Genomic DNA, 27785 nt, shown 5'->3' on the forward strand with positions numbered 1-27785 from the left:
CAAAACGAGGCCCTGTCACTTGTCATGACGCCGAAGAAAAAACGTCATAAGGTAAGCATATTACAATGTTTCAGATTTAATAAATTGATATAAATGAAATATATTAATTTAATATAATTATATAAATTATAAATTATATATATAAGTATGAATAAAGTATAAATATTGATATATAAATTGATATATATATATATATATATATATATATATATGTAGATATAAAATGTACAATTTTTTAATATGCATACATTAAAGATATTAATTTCACAAGTCATCTAGGATATTATTTTCAAGATAAAATACTATATAAATTAAAATCTATAACATCATAGCGAGACAATATAATTTCTCGATCTTATTTAATTATTTTTATTTAATAGACTTCATTTATATAGCATAAAAAAATTGCATTAAATAATTAACATAAAAATGAAAACTTGATAAGCCTGCCTAAAAAGAAATACTAATTAGTACGCTTTACAGGTGACGGATACGAGAATTACTCCGAGGACGGTGTCCAGAATCCTAGCGCAAGAGGGGAACGGATCGCAAGGAGGTAGTGATAGTCCCCCGCCTCCTCCACCACCGAGACCTTATCATGCGCCACCACCGATGCTGCCGGTGTCTCTGCCAACCAGTGTAGCGATACCAAATCCAAGCCTCCACGAGAGTCAAGTATTCTCACCCTATTCGCCGTTTTTCAATCCTCACGCGAGTCATCCTGGTCAAGTACCACCTCCGGGGCCACATCATTTACCCGCGAGTCCTCCGGGTGGCGGTGTAGAACTCAGGGATTCTCCTCCACTGCCCCATCCGCCGGCTATGTTGCATCCAGCTCTACTGGCGGCAGCTCAGCACGGCAGTCCGGATTATGGACACCTCAGGATGGACAGCAACGACCGAGCTAGCGATTGCAACTCCGGTGACATCACATACGATGGAATTCAGCCTACAATATCCTTTACTAATACTTATACGTTAAGGAGCAGAATTGGTAATATTTTTAAAATAATAATTAACATTCAAGATAAAATAAATATTGATTGCTTTTCTTATTATAAAAGAAGATTTATATTATTAAAATGAAAAGTGTTATCTAAAGATACGTTATCTAAAGATTATTTTATAATTAAAAAGAATAGAAATAGCGAGGAAAACGAGAAAGATGTTTAGAAACGTTTTTTTTTGTTTTATTTTTGTATTTTTTTAGAAGAGAAGCGGAAGTCGAAAAGTTTTGGATGTAGCAGTGAGTTTTTGAGAGAGAGAGAGAGAGAGAGAGAGAGAGAGAAAGAGGAAAAGAGAGAGAGAAAAAGCTGGGCAGAATGGTTCATTCGTTCGCTAGAAGGCGGTTGGAGCGAGGAAGCTCGGACGAATGTTAGATTAGTTTGCTGCAGAGTTAGGCTAATGTTGGCTGCACCTACGAGTAGAGTTTGTCCGGCAACAACGCATCGAGCCAAAAGTTCTTTGCCTACCCGGCCCACCCTCGACCTGTAGTCTCACCCAACTTCGCAAGCCAATAATCTGTCCCGCAATTTCGCAATTCCGCGTGAGCATTTCGCGAACTTCCCATCTCGAGCGTCTCCTCGACTTATCGTAGATAAGCTACTTTAGCTGGTTTCGGTAATACGAGTCTTCGTAGTGTTAAATTCCTATGCATTGTATTTTATTTACATTTACGCATCTCTCATCTTCCCCAACTAACGTATTAAGAAAAATATGTTATTTGATTCTCACTATACTTACGTATAGTCATATCAGTCATATTTTGAGAATACAATTGATGTAGAAATGTGTATATGATAGAGTAAATTTATTTTTGGAAAGAAGTTTTTAATTGAGTTTATTAGAAATAAATTTACATTATTTGATAAATCATATATTTTTTAATAATTCATCATAAGTTTTAAATGTCCATAAATAATTATAAATAATTCTATACAATATTTTTCATACATATGATAACGATTAATTAAAACTTTATCGATTAGCAGATTGTTGGAAGGTAGTAAATTTAACTTTTATCGAACAATTCGTCTCGTTAAAAATTGACAAGAGTTTACGAAATTAGATACAGATAAAAAGTCTCTTAAGCTTATTTAAGAATTTATCAGAAATTTAATTAAATCGTTCAGGACTTTCAAAATGATTAAAATAACCGCATTTTTGCATCTATTTTAGTGCAGACTCTTAGGAACGTTAAAAAGAGCGAACGATATTCATCAGCTCGATTATCGTGCACGATCTATCGCGTCGCGATTTGTTTCTGAGTTGCCGAAAGAACGTACAGTGATCCGATGGCTTGCGGAGCGGGAGTTCGCCTCGGTGCAGCGAGGAAAAAAAGGCGAGCGTCGCGCGCGCGAGCTTGTGTGAGCGTCCGATGCAATGTCGGAACTGCATCGGCATGTTGAACCGAGTCGTTCGATCGAGTAGCGTGTTCCGTTCTTTGCCGCCTTTTTAGTCGGCCTTTGATGTAAAATCAATGGCGCATTTTTTTCACTCCCTCCTCTCGCTAGGGGTAGGTTAAGCGCGCCGTGCATCGCCATGACACGATCTGCTGCTCCGCGCTCTTCTGGACGCATTCCAGTCTCGCGATTCGCCTTAGCATCTGATGCATTCGAATACATTTCGCAGATTATACATTAATACGCTTTTTTTCGACAAAGAACTTATCTTGAGATTTAAGCCCGAGATCAACTGTTCGTACGCAACGTAATTGTTTGCGCGCCGGTAATCAATATACATATATGTGTTATAAACAAATTAACTTGTCGGGGAAAGTGCCGTGGTAGAACGCGAATTAATCGAATAAGATTGCATTGAAACCACATGTAGAGATCCTATTACCAATAAGGAGTCGGTAAGGCTTCTGCTGAGGATACGGCCAATCGTAGATCAAAACTTTGCAGAAAAAACCCTTCTACCGCCAAACCCTCACGATAGCCGCAATTTGTACGATTTCTAATCCGATTCGATACGAAAGAAAACACGATTATGTTTGAGATCCTCAGATGCCCAAGAAGCGAACAGACAGTTTTCTCTATCGCATTTTTCTCATTTAATTTAATCTCTTCTTTTGTAAAGCAAGAAATCTTTCATATATACATATTATATATATTTATATATATATATGTGTGTGTGTGCGCGTGTGTGCGTGTGCATTGCAAAATGATTATTTCCTTAACCGCGGTGAACTCGTCGACGCTGACGCCGATGCATCTGAGGAAGGCGAAGCTGATGTTCTTCTGGGTAAGGTACCCGTCCTCGGCCGTCCTTAAGATGTACTTCCCTGACATCAAATTCAACAAAAACAATACAGCGCAGCTGGTCAAGTGGTTCTCTAACTTCCGGTGAGTAATATACAATTCTGAATTTATAGCAGTAATGGAGCAAGTAATATTTTCCAATTGGATATTATACAAGCGAGCGTAGCTAGCTTCTTGTATAATATTCCAAAAAAAAGGCAGATAGATGTTATTTTGTCAAAACCAAAATATTACTCGTAGATGAGAGACGCAAATTTATAGACATTTTAATATTTGAACAAATAAATTATATTAAAACGCTTTAATAAGGGAGCTCTTAAAATTTAAATTTTCTCTGTTGTATGTAATTAATTCGTGCCAATTGTCGATCTCATTTAAATCGAAAATTAACGAGATTGAATTATTTTCGATACCCGATCTCTATCTTGTACGGAAAGGATTTCCAGATCCATGGAAACGGAGTAGATAGTCATGTAGAAAATCTCGAAAATTCGACAGACAATCTACTCGCCACTCCCCTACATAATCTCGGACATTTTCGACCTCATTCACTATTCCCCCGAAAGAATGAAATCGTAGAAGACGTTTCTGATAACAGAGATGCGTTTCGTGTATGCAAACGAGAACGAGGTTTTCGAGGGATCGACCACTCCCTTTGCAGAAGCGGTCAGAGCCCAAGAGACGAGAGTCACGATGGGTGTGTCCGAATCTTAATTACCCTCTCTCGTAGCAGCTGGGGATAAGTAACGCTACCTACATAGCGGCAGGTATAGAAGCGCGTACAAGGCCGTAGGTACCGACACATACTGTCCGGCAGGCATTAGCCTGATTATAATTAGGCTGAGTACAGTACAGATCCAAGATACAAGGCGGTCGAAGGTGGATCGCGCGTGGCCGCGCCGTTATGTTATTACCACTTTCTTATCGCGAGATGTCCATCCTCATGAAAATCGTAAGTCCTCGCGCGCTTACCTCCGTGTATGCCGGCACCTCTGCCGCTCCTACGATTACGGTATGAAGAAAACTCCACATGTGTGTCACAGATACGCCTTACATAAAAACTGCATGCGCAACGATAAATAAAATATAAGATAATGGTCGAATTAATTACGATACTTGATGTTGCATCTTGCTAATGCTACTATTTGACTTGCCAAGCTTTTCCGATTTCATTGTATCGTAATGTCGAACGATTTCCAATTAATGCAAAACATACGGGTATCATAAGGTTATATCGAGATGAACGAGATATTATACACGTAGAATTACAAAAACCAAGAATGAAAGGATTCTGTCTATTTTGGCAACGATGTGCGCTGTTAATCATCAGTCTTCTGTGTAATTGTATTCATTGGGACTATTCAAAAGAGTAGAATCGAAGATAAAAGAGCAAGCGCGCGGTATGTTTGAGGAACTTTCAAACGTCCAGCAAAAATTGCACTCTCGTATTCGACGGTACGTACAAAGCTAATTACCGCTTCGGTATATTTTCGGTACATTTGGCCCGAGGGTTTCTTCGTCTTCTTCGCCATTTTATTTCTACCCTTCCGAACTTTTTCTTAATGAGATTTGCTCTGAATTGTGCCTTGAACTCTAAAATATTGTCCGTCAAGATTTTTTAAAATTTATAGAATTAAATATTTCATGTAATATCACGTTACGTGATACGCGCGTCTTGCTTGATACATTATAATCGTAAATATGTTTTCTAAATGTTCGAAAATGTATTAGTCATGGTATACGTACCGTGATATAATGAGAAATTTCCATATCAGTAATTGATATATGAAATAAAAATTTAATTTATATCATTTTTATAAAGATTTTAAAATAATTAAATTCGCATAATTCATTATTATTTGCTTCTGATGAAGATATAAAATTCATATTCTCATTTTATGAAGAAAGTTAACTAAAGGAAGAAAATTCCAAGATTTTACAATTCGGAATTTTTTTTTTCGCCGCTAATCGCGTAAGGGGTTTATCCGGACTCTTTCCTCTTTTTTTCTCTACCAGACATTGTCGCGCGTGCTTGATCTGATAGCCTAATGCACGGCTTCCTATGCGGAAATGCCTCACTACATTATTCTACGCTACTACGTGCACGGTCAACCCTCCATCCTTTTCCCACCCTAGATCGTCGTTATACTTTTGTCACGAGAATGGGCCGAGACTACCATCACCTTCACCTGCTACGTCGATTATTATATCGTCGTCTCGTTTCTGGTATAAAATATACACGTACAGACCGTCGATCAGAAACCTAAATACGTTCTTACTGATTGATCAATCTCCGACTATCGATTCATGGATATCAAAGGAATACAACACAAGAGAAGACAGTGGGCAAAAATTTTATTTTCCCTGAACATGAATAACGTAACAAGAATACTTATTGTTAGAATATTTTCCCCAAGTTGCAATATTTATGGATTTATTCTACGTATGGTTGTTGGTAAAAAGAAGAGTTGTTGAAAAAGAGAAGAGATAACAAAATTAGAATAATTTTATCAGCGTTTTGATATTTAACTAAAAATGTAAGAGATTGTAATATATATAATACTCATCAGAGAATGCTGAGAATATTTCACATATGAGAAAGAGAGAGAGAGTCTTATATATTAATGACAACCCATCTAACTATGATTTTCGTAGTCGTAACAGTTATCCGATGACGTCATTTATCATTGTACATCTCCTGACACATTAGATGCCGGAGAAGGTCGGATTCGAGAAAAAACAGATAGAAAGAAGGGGAAAGAGGAATAGAACGGCAACGAGAGAAAGAGAGAGAGAGAAAGAGCGAGGCGGCCATGCACACAAAGCGATCGTTCGCACCCTATTTTCTCACGCTCACGCTCGCGTCGAATCGAAAGCACGTCCGATATCTTACGGAGACTCGTTGACGTCGCGCGTACATCATCGGACCTGCTTATACCGACGATATTGACAGCCTTCGTTCGATGAAGCACGCCGTGGGGGATGATTGGGGTCGTCTGCGATTCAGGGTACGACGTGTGTGCGTGTTCATATCTGCAATATATGTGTGTATATGTGCGCGCGCGCTCGTACCCGTCTCTATCTCCGCGCATCTCACCCCGTCTGTCCGTCTGTCTGTCGGTCGACCGATCGGTCGGTCGGTTCACCCCCGCATGAACGCGAAAAAAAGAAAAAAGAACGCGAGAAAGAGACTCGGGTTCGCGTTTGTTATCAGATCCTACGGTAGGACACGCGACTGAGGTAGCGATAGATCCTATCTCTGCAGGATGGAAGAAATTTTATGTCGTATAATGGACAACGGATCGCGCGCACACGACATGGTTCTAACCGGACTTCATTTCGCACGAAAAACCCGAGTCGCCTCGGAATGAGAATCGAGCTATGATTTCCGTTTTTAAATACTGCATAGTTTTTTTTTTTCGACGCTTGATGCGCCATAAATTTTCGTACGGGCTTGATATTAAATTTTATCTTCATAATGTAAAGAATATATCTTTTCATGTAAGAGATTCGGATACTTATTAAAAAAATAATTATTTTTTCGTCATGGGATACAATTTTATTTCCGCAATTCTGATAGATAAGCGCAAACATCTCACTGATCCGCCAAACATTTCCCGATAAGTATATTCAATCTAGTAAAGATTAAAATATTTCCTTATTTAGCGATGGATCGAGAACGGATTTATAAACGGATTTAATTCGGTTAAATATATAAAGAGCATCTCTGGAAACTGCAAAGCGGAGGACAGCGATATCCTCGATAAAGAGAAACCTCCAAGTGGCGGTTGACGAGAAAACGCGAGCTAATGGCTCGGCCACGAGCGGAATGATATTATAATGTCGCGGGAAGAGCAAAAAGAGAAGACAGTTGTGAGAGGGAGAAAGTATACGATATAAGTGAAGAATCGAAAGCTCTCTTGAGTAGTCGAATAATGAAGTCCACGATGAATTTACCCAGTCACGCTTTCAAGGGGTTGCTTATCGCCGCGAAATATTCGATAATGCTCTCCGAAAGGGGACGGACCTCGGTAGCGTTTTCTCATTCTAATTTCTTCTTCACCTCATTCTTATCGACCGACGATCGTTTTGTGGGCGAGCATTACCGTCTCGCTGCTCGTCCGTATAGGCGACACGGAGTCGGGGTAATGACGCGGTAATTTTCTAAACACAAATTTCCTTTTTCAACCCTTATCTCGCTCCCGTCGGACACGTGACCGGTCGTTAGCGTTCACTCTCCTTCTTCGTGCGGTCTGTCCACGCGTTCTTAGTAACTACCGGTGCTGCCACGACACGCACCTCTCCCACGCTTCCGAGTAAAAGCGCACCTTGCTTGTATCGAGCATGATCTTTTCACCTAGTGACATGCTATTATCGAGAGGCCGCTGCAATGAGAATTTCTGGTACACACTTATATACTGGCATTTACGATCCAGATAGTGATTATAAGCGACAGGATAAAAACGATAAACTTCTAGTCAAGGATAAATATATTTATTTTATTTCAGTACTATGGTCGTTAATGGTAAAATCTATAAAATTGCTTTATTAACATTTATTTTTAATACGCGAATATATAGAGAAGATTTAGATGCCCTAGATTAGTATTTGTGATTGTTTTTATTATCTTATACGCATCTCTTAGACATTAAGTCAAAAAAGTATATTTATTTAGAAAACGGAAGAACACAAAGCAACTTTGGATAAAAAAAAGAAACTGCTTATATTCTCTGCCTCTGACAGTGGCTTGCGTTTTAACTCCACAAGATTACAACTGGGAGAGTGGTGGCTTATTCAAGAACTCATCCAGTTGCTTGACGGAGGATTGGCGTGTGCGTGGGCGGCCGGTTGGCGTGCCATTTAGCGAGAAAGCATAGACTCATACGACACGCGTATATATTGTACATACACGTACATGATGAACACCGGTTCTCTCTTACCGCGAGAAATAAGCCGGTCGCGGTTACGAGCCAAGGGAAAGAGCGGTAACGAATATAGAATATCCGTGCCTTGAGGTAGAGATGGAAGCACATGTGCTTTCCTAAGTGCATATATGCGTGTACAGGCAGTGTGCGGAGGCAGGGGCGATTCTCAGCATCCTCTCCTGCGAGCCATTCACTGCAGCTTAACTCCGTGAAAACGGGAAAACATTAATACCTTCCTCGCAATTACCGTCATCTCTTACCATTCGTGGTCGATTTTTTTTTTCATCTCTTTTACCAAATTTCTCGATATTAGGTAACGTCTACGCTGCGATATTTTTTTCATATGAATATATCTTATCATTTTCATCGACTAAAAGACAATCTCGTGAAATAGATCTAAAAGTGCGATTTTTCACTATGGTGGCTGTACGAGCAGCTAAATATTTTTAGATATATACATTTCGTATAGTCGATCAGAAAGGAAAGAAAAAAGCTAATCGCGCGAGAGCAATCCTCGAAAGAAACAAGAGATTCCGAGAAAAATGAGCAAGTAAAAATCCTTTGAGATAAAAGTTGCCGCGAGGTGGTAGGACCAGAAGAAACGCATCGAAATGAAGAAATCGAGAAGGAAAACGTGAAAGGGAAGGATAGGGAAAAGGGGTAGACAGTGAATTGTATCTTGGCTGTTCCGTACGCCGTTAATGAACAGAAGGAAACTTTAGTCTTTGACTGTCGGCCAGTAGTCTCTTGCTGAGAGCGTTGCAGTCAGACTTTCGCAAAAAAAAAAAAAAAAAAAAACACGGAAGTTGCATCTCTCGTTATTTACAAAAGAATATTTATAAAGGGATATATTAAAAATATATGTACGTTTGCCCGTTTAATTAGCGTTTATATACAAATAAGTTCAAATACATACAGTATAATGAATATACATTAAAAAGAAATGTTTGGAAATTATCGGAAATTAGTAACAGGTTTCCGCTTTCTTTTATTATTTTGCAAAATGTTTCATTTTCGTTTAAATTGCAAACAAATCGTTATAATAATTTGAATTAAATTGGGCTTTTGATATTGGCATTTCTTTTATCGAACATTTCTGTCATCTGTTTAGTCATTGTGTGTCAAGATACTTTGGCGAACTATCATTATCGAATCAGTATTTCTATTTTTCTAAGACTCATTTGTATCCAAAAATTTATTTCGATAAATCGAGAACACTGATTGTCCATACGCATGACAATAATATATGATATGTCAGCTTTCATCAGCGTATCAATGAATGTTGCACGCTGAAAATTATGTCTCAAAGAAATTATGTATCATTAACTGATATGAAATCGTATATTATTGATATAAGAAAAAATTATTTATGCTTTACATTTTAATCCAATTCATTTATTATATTGTACATACGTAACATGCGTTTATAAAATTTCTCATATATAACATTAACTATGTAGGCATATGTACAAAAAAGTATATAAGACTTTTAAAGCAAATTTAAATATATTTATAATTGCTCAATTTTTACTTAATTGCTTAATTATATTCATAATTGCTTAAAAATACTTGCCGATATAATTTATAGTGTTATAGATAAAAAAATTTTTTAAATTTTCTCTACGTACGAATATATATTTTATTATCATGCGTAAATATTTTCTCAAATTGTTGTCCCGTGCCATATTTTTTGTTAATATCATTAATGAAGTTTTGTTAATTGACGCCAAGGAATCGTGATTCCGAGAAATCTTATGAGAGAGTCGATTTTCCGAAGAACAATAACCCCCGATTCGTTACTGTAGATGTAAATGAAACGCCCTGCACCGAGCGAGCTACCACATACGTGGTGGTTGTGCGCGTAAACGACAGTCACTTAATTAAAAATTACTTAATTACGTTCTTGGCACTAATTAGGTACGCTTGGTTCACTCTTAGCCGTGCCCCACGACTACCTTGCCACAGCTACCTCCTTCTCACCCGCTCTCTGCCACATCTCGCTCCTACTCTCTCACCCTTCTATCGCCATCGCTTTTTAACTGTTCCACCATCTCTTATACTCTCTTTCCTCTCTACATACTCTGTTCACATCTACTCGCCAGCAAAATCTCTGTCTTGGTTGAAGTTCTTCAGTTGCTTTTTTTTTCTTCTCGCTTTTTGCTTGCAGCGACTTCTTCTCTCTCTCTCTCTCTCTCTCTCTCTCTCTCTCTCTCTCTCTCTCTCTCTCTCTCTCTCTCTCTCTTCTTCTCTTCTTCTCTTCTAGACGGATATCAAATCACCGACGAGCTAACTTCCCAGCGACGCATACATACTGTGATATTCCGAGTAACGTTGAACCACTTCTTGAACCACCGGTAGAAAGCAGTGGTATCAACGCAGAGTACTCAATCGTGGCCAACCAACTCAATCTCCGTCGTTGACCATTTCTCGCGATTCAAACTTGCGGGAACAGTTTTACTCGCGGACGAATTTTGTGTCATTAATTTTGTTTCCGAATATTTAACTAAAATATAGCGGCTAGCATCGACGCTAATATCATCAAATTAAACTTTACCGCTCTCTCTGTTTTGATGAACATAGATTAGTCGCAGGAATAATTAATTGAAATTTCTTGTATCAAATATTCGCATATGATTTAACATGCGAGCAAACAGGAAGAATAAAAGTTCGGATCAGCACGGATGAACGCGGAAGAACGGGCTTACGGGGCCACCCTCGTGAAACGTCAGTAACGTAACATAAGGGGTTCCTGCTGGCGTTGCAGCAGGCAGCCGATAGCAACGTCGGTTCTTCTCGAATTTTTTGATAATGAACACAAGTACGAGAAACACGACGGAGTATTGGCTGAGCGGCAGACAATGCTGTGGCCGCAGGGCTATCGCGGGAGGAACAACGAAGGAGGCAGGGGTTGGCTGTCGGGGAGGGGGGTCGCAGAGGGGGCGGTAGAATGGTTGAGGTGACACGCGGGGAGGGAAAAAGAAGCAGGAGCAGCGAGTGGGCGAGGGGGAAGGTGATGGCAGCGGAGGCTTTATAGGGGATGTAAGCATCGCTACTGCAAGGCTAATCCGCCGCTATGAGCTGCTACTTGCAGCATAAGTACGGTACACTCCCCGCCAAAGATTTCGCCAAAGCGAATCTTTTTCCCGGTTGTTGCCGGACAATTAAAAGAGTTCGTTGAACCCGCGTACGAGTAAAGAATGTACCCGAAATAGCGAATCAAAACGCTTGCATTTATAAATTAATAGTAGTTTGTTTGCTTGACGAGATATAAAGATTAATCTCACTAAACTTTTAGAGAACAACGATAGAAGAAAATACTTTTTGTAAGAAACTACCTTGAAAATTACGTCAAAAATATTCTTTCTCTTTCTCTCTCCGTATTATGTTAAATAATAATAATAAAATAATTAATATAACATTATATTTTCATACACAAAGAATAGTGTAAAAATAAATATAGGTTTTACGTTTCGATTAAATATATATATATATATATATATATATATATATATATATACTATATATATATATATATAATTTTTTTTTATATTATACATCTCTACGAAAGATGTCAAGAGATGTAGTTTTTTGTTTTCCTCTATTTTTGCAAAACGCATTCTTTTGTATTAAATTACATTCAAACATCTTTTTCGCGAGAATAGTATACAGTTTCAGCAACTCTAAGAAATATTAAAACTACAATTTTCAATAACATATTTGAAGAAACCATTTAACATTGCTCGTTTCCTTGTTGACCATTTTTTGGATGCATGCTAATTGGAATGTATTATTTAGATAAAAAAGATTTAGAAACAAAAATTTAAGCAAATTTACCGATGAATAATCATATCACAATTTTATTCAAAATAAAATATCTTAATTATACACGCAATAAAAGATTTCGACGATGCTGAATGCATACCGCGAAAGTAATTTCCAAAAATTTCATCGAGATTCGAATTTCCTGCAGTTTGAACAATCGGCGATGGCCGACCGAAAAAATCATCGTAGGTAAAGATTAAAAAATGAGACCCGGGAAACTGCAACCGGTAATCCATTACGTCACGTCCATCGCCAATGCCTCCCGCTCACCCCTCGGTAGTCAGCAACGACCCCATGCCAGTCATCCAGACGGTTGCCGCCGTTTTTCATCCCCGTGTTCGAAAGATCTCCGCGCGGACGTATGTGCGCGCGCACGCACACATCCGCGCGTGAAATCCTAGACACACGACAGCGGCGTGCACGCTCATCGGGCGAATCTTCGCGAAAAACGCGATATGATAATGTTCCCAGCATTTCGCTCTAATCGGCTTTGTATCCGCCTGTGACGGCTCGTTGGCGAAGGGGTTGCGGCGTGATATCGGAAGTACTAAACGGGCGACTGGAGCGAACGGGACGGGGAGCGGAGGATACATGGTCGGGATCCTGGGGGCAGTCAAGAGAGGCGAGTCTGTGCCAGCCTCCATGAAGGATTTAATTTACATCCACCGGCGAAAAACGCGGAAAACAGTTTATCAAAAAAGTTACCGCGCAGACTCGAGCCGTAGAACGAACGGGCGAGAGAGAAAAGGAGAGAGAGAAGAGAGGAGAGAGAAACGCAGGACGCGAGGGAACGGAAGAAAGAGGGTTACACGACGGCAGAAATGAAATTGTCCGTGCATGGATTACCGCCGACTTCGTTATGCCCTCGCATTAGTGCTCTCCCCCTCCTCCCCACAATTCTCTTTTTCTCTCTCTCCTTTTGCATCATCTCTATACGTCCATTCTTCTATATTTGAAGCCCGATGCAACGCTTATTCGATGTCCCTAAAAAGGTACTTAAAATATAATCGGTTATGAAAGAAATTCTTAAGCCATTTTTGTAATAAACGCGTATTTGCCAATTACATTCGACAATTCCAAAGCACACGCGTTTCCATTATAGTTTGCGCGAAAAAAAACCGAATTAATTACGTCTCTCGTTAAACTAATCCTTTAGATTTCTATTTCTATAGGGAATGGCAACAGGAACGGCAACGGATAATAATACTAATGTCATTTAAACTACAAAATGCGATGCATACAATTATCCGTTTGATTGTCGCTATAGTCTAATTTCGGAGAATAGTCCAATAGATAGAAACGTAAACAATCGCCCTTTCTCTCTCTCTCTCTCTCTTTCTCTCAATATTTTGTCACAAATTATCATTGGCTGATGAGAAGACGCCTTTATAAAATATCTAACTGATCGAGATACGCGAGACTTGTACACAGTGGTTATGAAATACGCATGAATTTCATCGGATGGTGGTCCGATATCCATCGTGACGTTTCGTAGCGCAGCGCGGCGGGTTTGCGATCACCGGGGGGACCGGGCGTAAAATTACTGTTTCGGCCAACATTTACCCCGACAGCCGCGGGGGTAACGTTCGACTGGACAGCGACTCTGAATTGATTTCGTTTGAAACCCCTACCTCTCGCCGAAAGACCTCCCTTTCCCCGCTTGCCTCCTCCACGAGTCTCATTCCCTTCCATCGATGCCGTTTCGCCACCCCCAGCTTTCTCCTCTTTCACGCGCTTTCGTCCTTCCTCTGCCCCCGACGCTTCATCCCTCCATTTTCGATCCTCGTTCCTTTTCCATACCCCTCTCCCGTACCCGCCATGGTTCGCCGTCTCCATCTTTTTTTGGAATCTCATCCGCGACGCCTCGCTACAGACGCTGCGCCAAATGTATTTCCCCCTTCGCAATTTTTTTTTTTTTAATCGTCTACTTGCGAACATTCGAAAAATTAATTGCCGGCCGGTTCGATCGGAAATGCGCAAAAGAAGAGTGCGTCACGTGTGCGGGCGAATGAAATGAAAACTGGAGGGTGTCAATTTTATGTAAAAAGCGATTTACGATGTTGAACGATATGTTGACGATAATTCTATAAAACGATTACGCTATAAAAATTTGTATTTGTGTTTTTTTCCTTTTTTTTAAATATGATCTTCGCTCGTTACACATAAATACGCGAACGAATAGTATGATAAGTATCTTATGACACGATCGAATATTCGATCTCGAAGTGAATTATTTAATACACAAAATAAAAATAGAATTGAACCGATGTAATGAAGTACTGTATTTGTTGAAAAAAAATAAACGCGTCGAAAACCAATGACGTGCGGGGAATGACGGAAGGTAGAAAAGATCGTCGAATACGCATTTAGAATCAATTCGCGAAAAGAGAATTGCGGAGATTAATGGAAAAGTCTTGCGCGAAAAAAGAATTTGAAAATTTCGTTAAATCGACCGATAATATCCGTCGTGATCTCGAAGACGGGAGAAAGGGGTCGGTGTCACGGGTTCCCGGCGCCACGTCATTCGATATTTTTGTCAGTAAAACGATATCAGGCAAATTGCATCTGTCCTTTACACCGTGGCGCCGAGCCAGATCAAACAGTATTCGGCCCTGGATATTACTCTTCCCTTGATATTGTCGGTTCCCGGCACCGCTCTCTCGTTTCTATCTGGTAGTCGGCGACGATCGAGTACTTTCTAAATCGAGAGAGTACGCACGCGATAACATCGGATGCGCAGAAAAGAGAAAAAGAATCTGTCTTTCGAGCTATCTACACAATTGTCATTTATTTGGTCAATTTAATTCACGTTGATCATCATTTATTTTACATCAAACGTAGTTTCCGTTCATTTACGGATGTCTTATCAAGCAGAGTAATGACGCGTCTTGAATCGTAAACGATGTAAATTTTGGTGCCGGTGAGATCGATACGGGCCAGAAACGCATTTTCGAGAAACTCGAACGTGCGAGCGTGAAACGAACGGTACTCTTATTGGCATCGTATGCAAATCGCCCATATACCAAGTCACCTTCTCAGTGCATCGTAAGCATGCGGGCGAGCAAAGTAAGCAAGCACGACTATCTTACGGCGCGACATACGGGCGGCAAATATACTACGCCGCTAAAGAAAGAGCGACCTCGATTGAAATAAGCCGTGAGGAAAAAAAACAAAACGCAAGCCATACTTTCGATTATCGATCTGTGGTGCATGCATGCATGGTGTACATATATATGTGCCGATGTTTTACCGGAATCTTTCCGAACATAGCCGAACCGAGGAGAAGTACGTGATCAAACTCGTGCGCGCGACACAGACCGGATAATTAAAAGATGCGGGGATGATTTACCGATAAATAATTTATGACGATATCGATAACACATATACGTGTGTAATATCGTCGACATGATTTCACGCACGCTTTCTTGAAATGGGCACACGCTCTTTTCATACGGCGTCCGAAGGGATTCCGCTTATATTTACACGGACTCGACAAACCGGGATCGTTTAAGAGCCATAAACGTAATCCTACGGAATATTTACAGTAGCCTCTCTACCCATCCCCAACGTGGTGGTCGACAGTTGTCTAACAAATCCTATTTACTGTTACCCAACGCGAGCTATACGCACTAGAGATGCTGGGAGGGTGCCTATCGCCCCTAGCTAACCTACTGCCCTACTACCATGAGTGTCTCACCCCTAAAAGTACCGCGGTCTCTCTCTCTCTCTCTCTCCTTCGTTGTCTCGATCTCTTCGTCGCACTCTGATTCTTATCCTTTTGCTTTACCTCACATCCCTCTCCCCTATACTATCGCGCCATCTTTCATAGCTCTCGTAACGGTTCTTCGCGGTTGAAATCAAGTGATGATTTCACGATATTCCTGTTTTTCCGCCGCGAACATTTTATATAGTTTTTAGGATGAATACTGAAATATCAGCCTCATTTTGCGCGGTGAAAATGTGTAATACCTCCTTGCCTTTGCTCTCTTTCTCTCTATACCTCTCTTCCTTTCCTTCTCTCTCTCTCTCTCTCTCTCTCTCTCTCTCTCTCTATAACTGCTTCCAATACGCCGGTAATAAATAAGAACTATCGATCCCTCTTCCTGTAGGTGATATGCAAGCGCCAGGCTAATTTGTTTCACCGCACCGCCGACGTTCTTTTTTTTCCCTTTGTTCTCCCTGAGTTCATAAAGTCCACGCATGCTGATATAAATAAGTACGATCGGACTCGTGATTTTCTGGAAAAGGGCTAAATAATATCGCAACGTCACGTCAGTCTGTCGAATGTAAGATGCGATCAATCGTCAATATTTAATGAATGATCGTCAATGAATATTTATATAGAAAATTCACGAGTCAGATTCTGTCAGATTTATAAAGCGCATAAAAGTAAATACATCGTGAGGCATTAATAATATAAATAGTAGCCTTTTTTTGGCGATACATATATTTTTCGCCTGTCTCATGGAAGTAAAGCACCGCGAGATCGAGACGACCTTTGTTTCTTCGAACCACCTTCTCTCCGTCTTCTCTTTTGCACCCTTCCCGGTATGACGCGCTGCACCCGTAATGTAGTTTAGCGCGGTATGCCAGGAGGTAAACTTGGCAACAAAGAATTATTGATTTTTTCTCAGCGGGTTGAACGAGGGTTGCTGGGCGGTTGAGCAGTGCCGGTAGGGTATTCGACAAAGGATGTTTTCCGAGTCCCTAACCTAGGCAACCCTTCTCCTACGCTCGACGTCCCGTATGTGTCTGCCGTGTATTGCCTCAGTTCCGTGGGTGTATTCGTCTCTCTGTATGCGACCGGGGCTACCCTGGCTCTATCTCCCTTTCTCTCGCGGTCCTTTCTCGTCTCCCTTCTCTTCGCGTCTCGCTGTCCGTGTGTACTCAGCCGATGGTGAGGACTTAACTGCCTCATTGTCATCCCAGTAGGAATCGGAGCTTCGGGACAGATGTGCAAAATTTAAGACTAGAACTGGAGAAGTTATCGTTGACTCATGATCCCCAACTTATACGCGCTTCTTATACACGATGAGCTCATCCATCAGAATATCGCGCAACGCGCGTAACAAATTTTGTATGTTAATTTATATAAAATTTTTGTACAATAAACAATGATAAACGTAAGAGAGATACGTTAAATTGGATAACGATAACTCTTCGTTTATATAATTTTTCTCTCAAGTCACTTTATATTTATCGGATCTGGCGGATCATACGAGATCTCTCGAATCCAGAATCTCTCCGGAGCGTTCGAACGAGCAATCGAGATGAAATTTAACACACGAGATTGGTCACGAAGTATCCAACGCCGCTTCCTATTACATTGGAACACGTTAGACCACGGCACGTTAGAGCCCGATCTCTTTGGGCTGTCGTGTACCCAAATAGTTCGGTCCAGTCGAGTCCAGCCTTCGCACCTTATGCACGCGAGGATGCACATGCATAGTGCAGCAAATGGGTGGTGCAACGCCGACACGAGGCCGGCAGGGAGAATCGATCGAATAAAAAAATGCTTGGCCGATGCCGAAGCGCGACGAGGACGCGAATCGCGGGCGATGAACGGACGAGGCGAAGAAGGGGACAGGGGTGCGCGGCACGGTAGCAGAAGGAGGGATAGTCCGGGACCATTGAAGAGTGAAACCGCTCAAAGCAGCTGCCCCCCGTCCTTCCTCGCGTCCAAGCTTCCACCCCCTTCCCGTTCTCGTCCGCTTCGGCCTGTGCGCCGACCCTAGGAGCTCGCCTCTCTCTTACTCCTCCTATAGCTTTGAAAAACCATCCCTACCTCAGCCTCGGTCGGACGGTACACCCCTGCAAAGCCCCGTAGCTCCTACTCTTTCTCTTCTTCTTTGTTTCTCTTCCACTTCGAAGGGGGTGGTCGGTCTAAACTTTGCGTCAAGGGGGTTCGCTCGTTGCCATAAGTGCAAGAAATGTAGTTATGTTCCCCTCATTTTTCCGCCGTGCGTATCTTCTTCGTTAAAAGGAACTCAACGGTAACTTTTATACCGGTCGGATGCACGATACAAGATTGTCGATTATTGTTTTAAACTTTTCATGTTTTTTGATTAGAGCCGGTTTATTGAGTTGACATCGCCGATTTTTCTTATTGGTTCTCAATTCTTTTATTATTCCTTGCGAAATAAAATTCGTCTGCGTGAAACATGAAACTACGCCCTACGTCAAACTGTGAGCCTTATTATTATTCGCTTTGTATAATAAATTTAGTCCCATACGCGACGGATTTACGTCGAGAAGTCCGTGCGCGGCTGACAAAATTATCCGTCTATCTGTCTGCCGATGCTTTGCATCCTTCCCGGGGGGGGGGGGGTGAGGGGAAAGAACGCGGACCAGCTGGGAAGAAAAAAGACAGAAGTTGCCGAGGGATGAAAGAGGGAATGGGTCTAAGGCAAGCCAGATGCAAGGGGAAAAGGGACGAGAAGGGGAAGTCGAAAAGCAAGGGGCACACGAGAAGTGTGCATTGTAAGATCGGCGCGTGCGGCACGCGGAACCTTCGATATCGTCGTGCTATGCAATCCTGCCTAGAACCCCCGTACTTATTCCCGCTCTGCCCACCCTCCCCTCTCCCCTTCCCCCCCCCTTTCTGTCCCTTCTCCGCGCCATCGTTCTTCGGGTTCCCTCTTTTATGAAGGGCGAGGGCCCAGAAGCTCATTGTCGGGGGCACATCTGCCGTGCGATCGCCGGCCGATTGTCTCGCAGGCTTAGGAAACTTGCTCGTGAAAAAAAGGCGGCTTAGCTGACGGGGCGACGTCGCACGTGGTGCGGGACGTGGACGCGCGTGTCCGCCGAAGAGAGAATGGGGGAAGATCTTTCCAAAGTAGCGGCGCCACTCTTGTCGCACGCAATTGCGAAATAGCGTCGAGATCACGCGAAAGGCAACATATTCGGAAAATATATAAGATAACTTTATGTGGGGCGCGAATGGATAAGGATCGCGCATTAAAATCTGGATGTAAAATTCTGAGGACGATATAACATGGTAAACTTATGTATGATCGGCAACATTAATTGGCAGAGAATCTTTGTCGTCGCGATTAACTTGTCATACGGTAAATAATGAACGGTCTCTAATACTGAACGGTATTACAATCATTTTTAAAACAAAGTTGCATTTCGTCGAATTTTTCGACTTTATAAAGATCTAACAAATCTTTAAACTGTCGCGTCGAGTATCGTCGAGAAAGAGCGTCGATAGTTTCTGAATAACATTGTGTCTTACAATTAGTTATATAATATTTTCCGCGATGTGCTTCTCGCGAAACATGCCATGCCCAACGAGAGGATTTAAAATCGTGGTTGCCGCGAGCGCGAAGTCTGAGAGTGCAGACAGCATTAAAGTGTTAATTACCAATTAAGAAGGGTGCATGCGCAACATCAAGACCCTGCGCGACACCTTTTTGAACGCGTCCTCTGAATAGACGGCTTACGCCCCAGCGGGCAAACGCGCGTAGTCGCTCATCCATCCGCGTCGCGCTCATCGACGCACGACGTGCGAGAAGACGCGCGACACGCACATCTACCACGCGCGGCCACCCGCGCACGGACGCGCTCGCGCGCGAATTCTAACGCGCGGACGCTTAATGCTCTCTCGTTACACGCACTTTCACGCCTCGTGACCTCCCGTCTCGGCGTCGCGGCGTAAAATAGAGTGTGACGACGGCATTCCTCTCGAATTCTTTAACCGTCCTCTCGAGCCAACAAGTCTGCGGTTGCCGGCGATGCTCTGTCTCATAGCTGAGTCTTTGTCGACAATGTCAATTATATTGAAAGAGTATAGTCGTATATATATAATGTATTTATTGGTATATAAATTTATATTTTATATGAATTTATAAATTTATCTTTTTAATATAATTTTAAAGAAGAAATATTTCACGAAAAGATTATACAAAAATTATAGATTGTCAGATTAATAATATGAGAAAATTTTAAGGCGAAAAGCCATAAAACGAAGATAGCAAAATTGATTGATTTATTTATTTTTTTTTTTTTTTTGCGAAAGGCAAATGAATTCGCAAGTTTCTTATACCTCTATAAGAGGGATGCCGTGGGAAAGTTTCGCCAAGAAAACCCTGATGGTTAGGGATCGAAACGTTCCAGGGTCAAGTCGCGTCTTCGAGGGCTGCGGTGTTTGCTATTGTGAGAGGTCGACCGACTTGGCATAACCGTTAAAGGGGGCTTGGCTGGCTGGTTCGGCGGCTTAAGAAATACATTTCTTGAATAGAGATCGGAAAGGGGGATATCGTAAAGCGAGAAGACGCTCGCTGCGATCTGTATTGCAAACTTACGGAAGGTATATGACTTCTCGCCACGTCTTTACATGTCTTTACCCGCCCAGTTTCTTAAAGTCACAATGTATAATAAATTTTGTTTCTACTCTATATTAAAGAAAAATATATCTCTTGTTTTTCTTTTCTTGTTTTTCTGTCTTTTTATTGATAGCTTAAATTTTAAATAATATATTTCATGTGATGATATTAAAAATTCAATTCTAAATAATTCTTGAGAAACAAAAGAAAAAAGCATATCTTCCATGCTATCTATTTTAGAATATCGCGAAAATTATGTCAATCATTTCCAATTCAATTTCTTTCATCAATATGTCGACACATACGCACTGTTTACCGCGAATGGACCGAATAACTACAGAATGACGCGGATGTAAAAAAAACTTTTAAGTGGCCGGGAATTCCCCTTTTAATTGGTGCTCTCGCATATACGGCACACGTCACAAAAGCGGCGCATTGAAAAAAAGCGACTGACAACGATGAAGATCGCGGTTGAAGGAGGCATCGCGTCGGCAAACACGCTTACCATTAACTGCTTCAATATGCGACACTTCTAGTCCGTTTTATCTGTCTCTTTTCTCTCTATTTCACGCGTTTACACATACTATAAGATTAAGTACATTTATTATAAAACGTAAGAGCGAGGCGTGATGCATCGAATTGAATATCGCATCTCAGAAACAAAGTGATTTTAAACTCCAGAATACAAATATTTATAGTAAAAATCAAATATTGTGACTACAACTCGCGCTTTTTAAATTATCTCTCGATGAATGAAAAACTGAAACGAGAAAGAGTAAGATAATAACGGATGAAATAGGATGAAGCGAAAGAGTCTACTTCGAAGAATCTGGAACATCGCGCAGGCAATCTCTATATGTGCCTCATTCTTTTTCATTGGCGAAGTGTGTCGTAATTAGATACTAATAATTAGTACCTTTACGCGGACACTCATGCCTTCTTTCTCTCTCTCCCTCTCTCTGTCTCTGTATCTTTTATTAAGCTTTTCTTCTTTTCTTCTCTCACTCTTTCTCCCAATATCAGCCCGCTGCAACGGAGCGCAAGAAAACCGGAGAAGCCCTGAAGAGCTTATTATTATCCTAATTATACAATACTATAATGAATGATCCCGCGACCCTCTAGCACTCGATCTCGCTTACTCACTTTGCTTGTCCGCTCGTCTTTCACTCCTCGCACCATCTATGCTTCTCTCTTTCTCTTTCTCTTTTTCCCTCTCGCCAATTCGGTTTCTCTCGCTCATCGTTGCTCTTATCCTCTGCACTTGGTGGTCGAAGAGTGGCAATTCTAGCACTCGGGCTTTTTGTCAAACAGACTACGGAAATCTAGCGGCATCTCCCTCGCGTCCTTGCGCCCCATTATACGGCCAGTCTCGTCTCTCGTGCTTTCTCTGTCTACGGGTGTCTGTTTTAATTAGGCACTTCGTAGATAGGAGCACACGCGTGTGCGCAGGCATACATATGTGTAGGCGCGTAGTGTGCGCCAGGACGTACGAGATACATTAATATAGGTACGAGCGCGACACACGGTACCTCTACCACTACCTCGGCAATATTCCGTCTATACTCGGTGATCCGACGAGCTTGAATGCGGTCGATGGATGGTTGAGTAAGGATTATAGGCGCAGGTAATACATGCATACGGCTCGCCGATGGGTGGTGACGTTTCGAGGAGATGAAGAGGGACGGTATTCGAAGGGACGATGGAGGAACTTCTCTTTCGATTCTTCCCGCGTGCGTAACTTTCTCCGACTGACTGCTGATAAGAGCACGCGAAATTATCTTAATTGGCAGTAAAGCCAATTCGAAATGATCGAACGAGAAGAATCTACCGTCCCCGCTTGTCTGCTTCCGTCGTTCTTTCTTTCAGCGATTTGAATGGGGTGAACGTTGCGGAAAATCGCGTTGTTTTCTTCGACAAGAGAGATAAGTGAAATTTCTCCGACCATTCCCAATCTACAATTATAATACTGTAGATAAAATAATGTTTGCCTTGATGCCAAACTATGAATATATGTCAGCGAGGATTTTACGGTTGTAAATATAGAGATTTATTGAATAATTCGAGACAGTTGAAAAATGTCCTTCTAATTTAGGTCGCTAAACATTCCATTGTCTGTTTTCCGTTTTCTCTTGCAAATGAGGTTCCGATTCGTTAAGCGGAAGCAATCTTAAAAATTGCTCTCAACGACACTAAGCCAGAGTTGGAGGCAGTTGCTTTATATTGTCGAGTATTCAGCAATGATGAGTCGTATATACCGCGTTTTCGTTGAATCGTACTTCTTTACATCCCCGAGGAAATCAAAATGCAAGATCAACCACTGTGTTATACTGATTCTACGAAGATACTCGCTTGATGCTAATGTACATCTAAAGATGGGCTTTCATGAGCTAGGAGTCGCGTAGAAGATCAATAAAAGATTAAAAAAAAATGTTGACGTAGATCACATCTTATAGGCTTTATCCATTTTTCTAACAATATTTGTAATAAGATATAGAAATTAAAAGATATAGAAATAATGCAAATAAAATCTCAGATATTAAAAACAAAACGCTTCGCGAAAATCTGCAAGTAAAAATGAAAAACACATATAAAAAATATGTTTAAACTTTCTATTAATAATCTTCTTCTATATATACATAGTCTTCATATTTTTCTTCTCTTTTTATATGCGTCATCCGCAAAAGAGACTAGCCTCCGCATCTGTTCCCTCGTTCGAAGACTCTAATCATTATTCCTATATCAATTGTCCGCCAATTAACGAGTCGTATTTATTTTTCCATTAATTAACGAGCGTAAAAGTAACGACCGATTTTGCAGGCCGTTCTACGAATAGAAATGCGTAATAATTTTGCGTCGATCGTACGTTGCGAAGAGTATCGAGTCTTTCGATACGATAGCTTTTTCATCGTCTTTTTGCGTCTGTCCGCTTAACGTCGAGGAGAGCTCCCATAGAGCTCTCCATGTACGTCGTCCCCTCCTTCCTTCTGTTTTCATCTTCTTCCGCTTACGTCAGACTACCGTTAGCATCGATCTTTAATTAATTATCGATGACGCATTAGCGTTGTCGCTGTCTGTCGCGGGAAAACCAGGCGAGACAAGAATCAACCGCGATGACGTAGAAAGATTTATTATTAATTGACACCTCGATATACGCATCACAAGCTGTCGTATTTATCTATGAAAGCTCATATTAACCGCTTTAAGTTGAATTATATATAAAATTAATAAATATACCTTGAACTTGCACGAAATTATCGTATTGTCTAATCGGTGTGCCATTGTTCTATTGTTTCAGAGAATTCTACTACATCCAAATGGAGAAATACGCGAGACAAGCGGTTTCGGAAGGTGTGAAGAACGTCGAGGATCTACGAGTCGGTGGCGACTCTGAAATCTATCGGGTTCTTAACCTTCACTACAACCGTAATAACCACATTGAGGTATGGGGTCCTCAGGTGCGCAACACGAACACGCACACGCTGCATTTTACTTTATTTTTCTTCCAATATTATTTCTCGCGAATCGAAAAAAAGACAAGCATGTATTTCTTCGCTACAGATTTCGCATTCGATATAAATTGTCGATTGATTGATTCTAAAATTAAGCTTTCTGTGTTAGTATTATATTTATCGTACGTTCTATAAAATATTTCACGTGCGTCTTTGTGGTTCACTATGATTGTAATTGTGTTTGCACGTTTCGTCTGATGAAAAAAGATCCGCGTAAGATATTTATTGCCTGTATTGCAATAGAAAGATTCTATTTATGATATTGTTAATTCAAGGATTCATTGCACACATAAATATCAGATATTTATAAACCATCTTTTTGAAAACTTAAAAAAGATTGATGTTAAAAGAGCGTGTTGGAAGAAAGATAAATTTATATATTAAGTTCTTCGAGATCTCAAAATGTGAGTTATATAATATATCACTGTTGCATCGGATCCCACAATTATTAATAGTTAGTATAATAAAAATTAACAATTTAATGTTATTTTTGTACTACTTATATGAGGATGAATAATTAATAGAATCAAACGTATAAATAGTAGATGTAGAAAACTTTCGAAAAAAATTACGTTTTCTTTTATTACAATGTTTTTAGATTATTTGAAAATATTGCATGTTGCGGCATTCACGCGATGGCATTTCTTATCGCAAAGACGTTGAAAGCCGATATATGTCCGTGACTTTATCATCGTGCAATCTGCAACTGCTAACAGTAACGCGAAACTTTCAGGTACCCAGCAACTTTAGGTACGTTGTGGAGCAAACGCTAAAAGAGTTCTTCAAAGCGATTCAGGGCGGCAAGGACTCCGAGCAAAGCTGGAAGAAGTCCATCTATAAGGTGATCTCGAGGTTGGACGATCCGGTGCCGGAGTACTTTAAGAGTCCGAACTTCCTGGAGCAACTCGAATGAATCAGGAGGTCGCGTGGCTCTTGCTCTTCGTGGTGCGCTGGTTCGCCTGCGCTCGTCGGCTCCCGATAATCAGGAACGACCAACGAGGAAGGATCGCATCCGCTAGGAGGTACATGTCCTTCGCGTAGTGCGTGTTCAGGTATCCTTAAATAACATATCGCAGAAACGAACGTGAGAGAGAACAAAGGCTAGGAAGGGAGACGAGATACGGACAAAGCCAAGGAACGGAGGCACCGTCGACGTCCAAGGGTGACGTCAAGATGCCAACGAAGGATCAGGCTGTGACTGAATCAAAAGGCAGAAATGGAAGAGACACACACATACGTACACATACACCAAAAAAAAAAAAAAAACATTACCTATGGTGAATCTACGGCCAACGAAATTCGAAAGCCGTAAAATGTCGAACGCTCATCGACGTTCCTCTTGTTTCAACCTAACGAGCATGAGAAGGTGATCCTGGGACTAGACGAAGAAGCATCGACGAATGCGTGGTCAACGAACGGCGAGGATAGATAGCTTTTAGCGTCGATTTTGTCTGTTGATCTGTTTGTAATGTATAGGATAATTGTTTTGTTACCGCCTAATTTTACATCACACGATGGGACTTAAGGACGATGACACTGCTGGGGTTGCACTTACAGAGAGAGAGAGAGAGAGAGAGACACAGAGACGTTTGAAACGTTTGCGAGTATATCCAAAAATTTACTAAGTCAAATTGAGAATAGCACGGCGGTTCTTCTTCTGATTCGAACGAGAATCGGAAGTGGAACCTTCGTCGATAAGGAACGATGCAGGACGGGCAATAATATCTCTCGTCCTGCACCGTTCTATCTAGAAAAACGATACATTTGTAAATGAGGAAAAAAACCTTGCACTTAAACTATCCCGGATAATTCTACCTTAAGCTCTGCAAGTGGCTTCGGCTTTGCAAAGATCGATGCTCTCTGATAAAACCCTGGAAAGAACTTCCTATCGATGAATGAATGAATAATGGCAGTTCATACTTCGATAAGAAGATACCTTTTACTGCAATTTATATAGCATGCTTCTTCTTCTTTTTTAAAGAAGTTTAGTCCTCGTTATAAATATGTTAGTTAAAAATATGAGGTTTGCCTCGATGCTTTTCAAATTCAAAGAAACATCAATTTTTATTATACATATATTGCGTACGTAATTTTTTTTTATCGCGTATAATTGATCGACACAAGTTTCGAAATCGACGTGAAAATGCTTGGCTATAAAATTACAATGCGCGTAATTTGAATCGGATAAAAAAACAGCGTGAAGAAACAATCGTGCGCGCGCTTATATCGATACCAAAGAAATGAATCGACTTCATGAGAACCAAACCGAAACATTGGTCGCATAAATAATCAAGCGATCCGTTTATAGCAATTTCCGCACGAAGAACCTGTTCCTATCTGCCGAGGAAAAGATTCCTCCGTCCTTTTCGTTCTCTTGTTTTTTTTTTTTTTTTTTTTTTTCCCCACTCGCCGAGTACCACATTTATTGGGCCGATAGAGAATCGTAGAGAATACATACGTTGCATTGAGAGAAACAGTGCACGGGTCAATATACATAGCTGTTTTTATTAATGGTTGATTGTATAAACGAGAGATTAGGCTAATCGCAATGAGACGAGATTAGAAATAATACGGGCGACAAAGATGCACAGACCGGATGTAACAGATTCTCTGCTACATGAGGATTGTGCGCCGGCAGCATTCCAACTGCGGCGAATAAAAAGAGAATTAAGACGCTGTATAATCGCGCGTGCCGCAGTTTGTAATTATAAATAAATATTAGACTTTTAAAGCAAAAAAAAAAGTGAGAGACGGATGTCTCGGCGTGTGATTAAAGTAGCGTAAAGAGGACGCGTGTCACAGAGTTGCACACAACCGCGCGTCCTCTCCCTCCCCTATTTTCTTCGCTATATTATCACCCCGACTACAGACTTACAAACACGGACACGCAACACTCATATAGCGGCCACTTACACACATTAATTTGCACCACGCGTACATGTACGCGCGCGGGCATGCGAAAAATCAGAGACGGCGCCTTTATACTCTTTACTGTGACTTTTTCTCGCTAAAAATTTCTGTAGATATATATATTACGAGACGGTATAAATATTAGAGATAATTTTTGAGTGGTAGCGCAAAAGTGCACATATTTTAATTTTTATTCTTTTTCACTATCATTCTCTCGCTACTACGTGCACTATCATTATTATTATTACTATTATTATTATTATTATATTGCTATTATTATTATTATATTATTATATTATTATTAATATATTATTATATTATTATTAGACTCACTATTACCTCTCTCAATATGACAATTTTAATATGAAATATGATTATAATTATTAATATTATTATTGTCATCGTTGAAATTGTCATTTACGGAGAATTTAGTTAATTAAAAATTAATCTTGTATTTTTCTCCATATGTAATTTCTACTGATGCTTTATCAATTTTCATCCTTATCTTATTTACAAGATAAATTCTTTCAACTTTTACTTTGCCGTTCCCAACTTTACCAAGCTTACTTATCCCAAGCCTGGAATTGCGCGCTCTATCTTTAGTTATTATGTATATTTAGTTATTATAATAATAATTACTAAAATTATATCAGTAGTTTATACCAGGCCGTACACACTACCACACGGAAACCTTTTTGCAAGCGGTGAGTCTTAACCTAGTCACGAGTCACTATTTTTTAATTGAGTAATGGTCGATTATTGATTATTATTTTATTTATTAATTATGACAATAAAATGAGAAAATGGATTTTTGTTTGTGTTTAATTTGGCATAAACATCATTTCACTTTTGTTTTTATTCGATTGATCTACACTATACCCTTCCCTAAAGAGAATTTGCAAATCGTACAATAAAAAAAGAAAAAAAAATGATTTTAATTTGGCATATCTAAAACATTTTTGTGATATTCTACCAGGTCTATCATTTTTATATAAAAATATATAATGCACTTAATGTTTTAAATTCGCG

The 27785-nt window shown here is 40.5% G+C and overlaps 1 protein-coding gene across 2 annotated transcripts in view; it reads left to right on the top strand.

The window, feature by feature from the left end:
• LOC138943110 (homeobox protein prospero) overlaps positions 1–27564 on the top strand; it is a 30608-nt gene extending 3044 nt beyond the window's left edge. The window contains exons 1-5 of one of the 2 annotated variants that reach the window (XM_070313639.1): positions 1–51; positions 484–954; positions 3193–3347; positions 23633–23792; positions 24580–27564. The exon at positions 1–51 is cut by the window's left edge and continues 3044 nt beyond it. In XM_070313639.1, the coding sequence (XP_070169740.1) occupies positions 1–51; positions 484–954; positions 3193–3347; positions 23633–23792; positions 24580–24759 (1017 nt within the window). In that variant the 3' untranslated portion in view covers positions 24760–27564. The remainder of the gene's footprint in view (positions 52–483; positions 955–3192; positions 3348–23632; positions 23793–24579) is intronic. The other variant, XM_070313641.1, reaches the window with a different exon arrangement.
• Positions 27565–27785: the final 221 nt, after the last annotated feature.

This window comes from Polyergus mexicanus, unplaced genomic scaffold (genome assembly GCF_030449975.1).
Source record: "Polyergus mexicanus isolate NDT 795.1 unplaced genomic scaffold, iyPolMexi1.0 SCAF_25, whole genome shotgun sequence".
NCBI classification, from domain to species: Eukaryota; Metazoa; Arthropoda; class Insecta; order Hymenoptera; family Formicidae; genus Polyergus; species Polyergus mexicanus.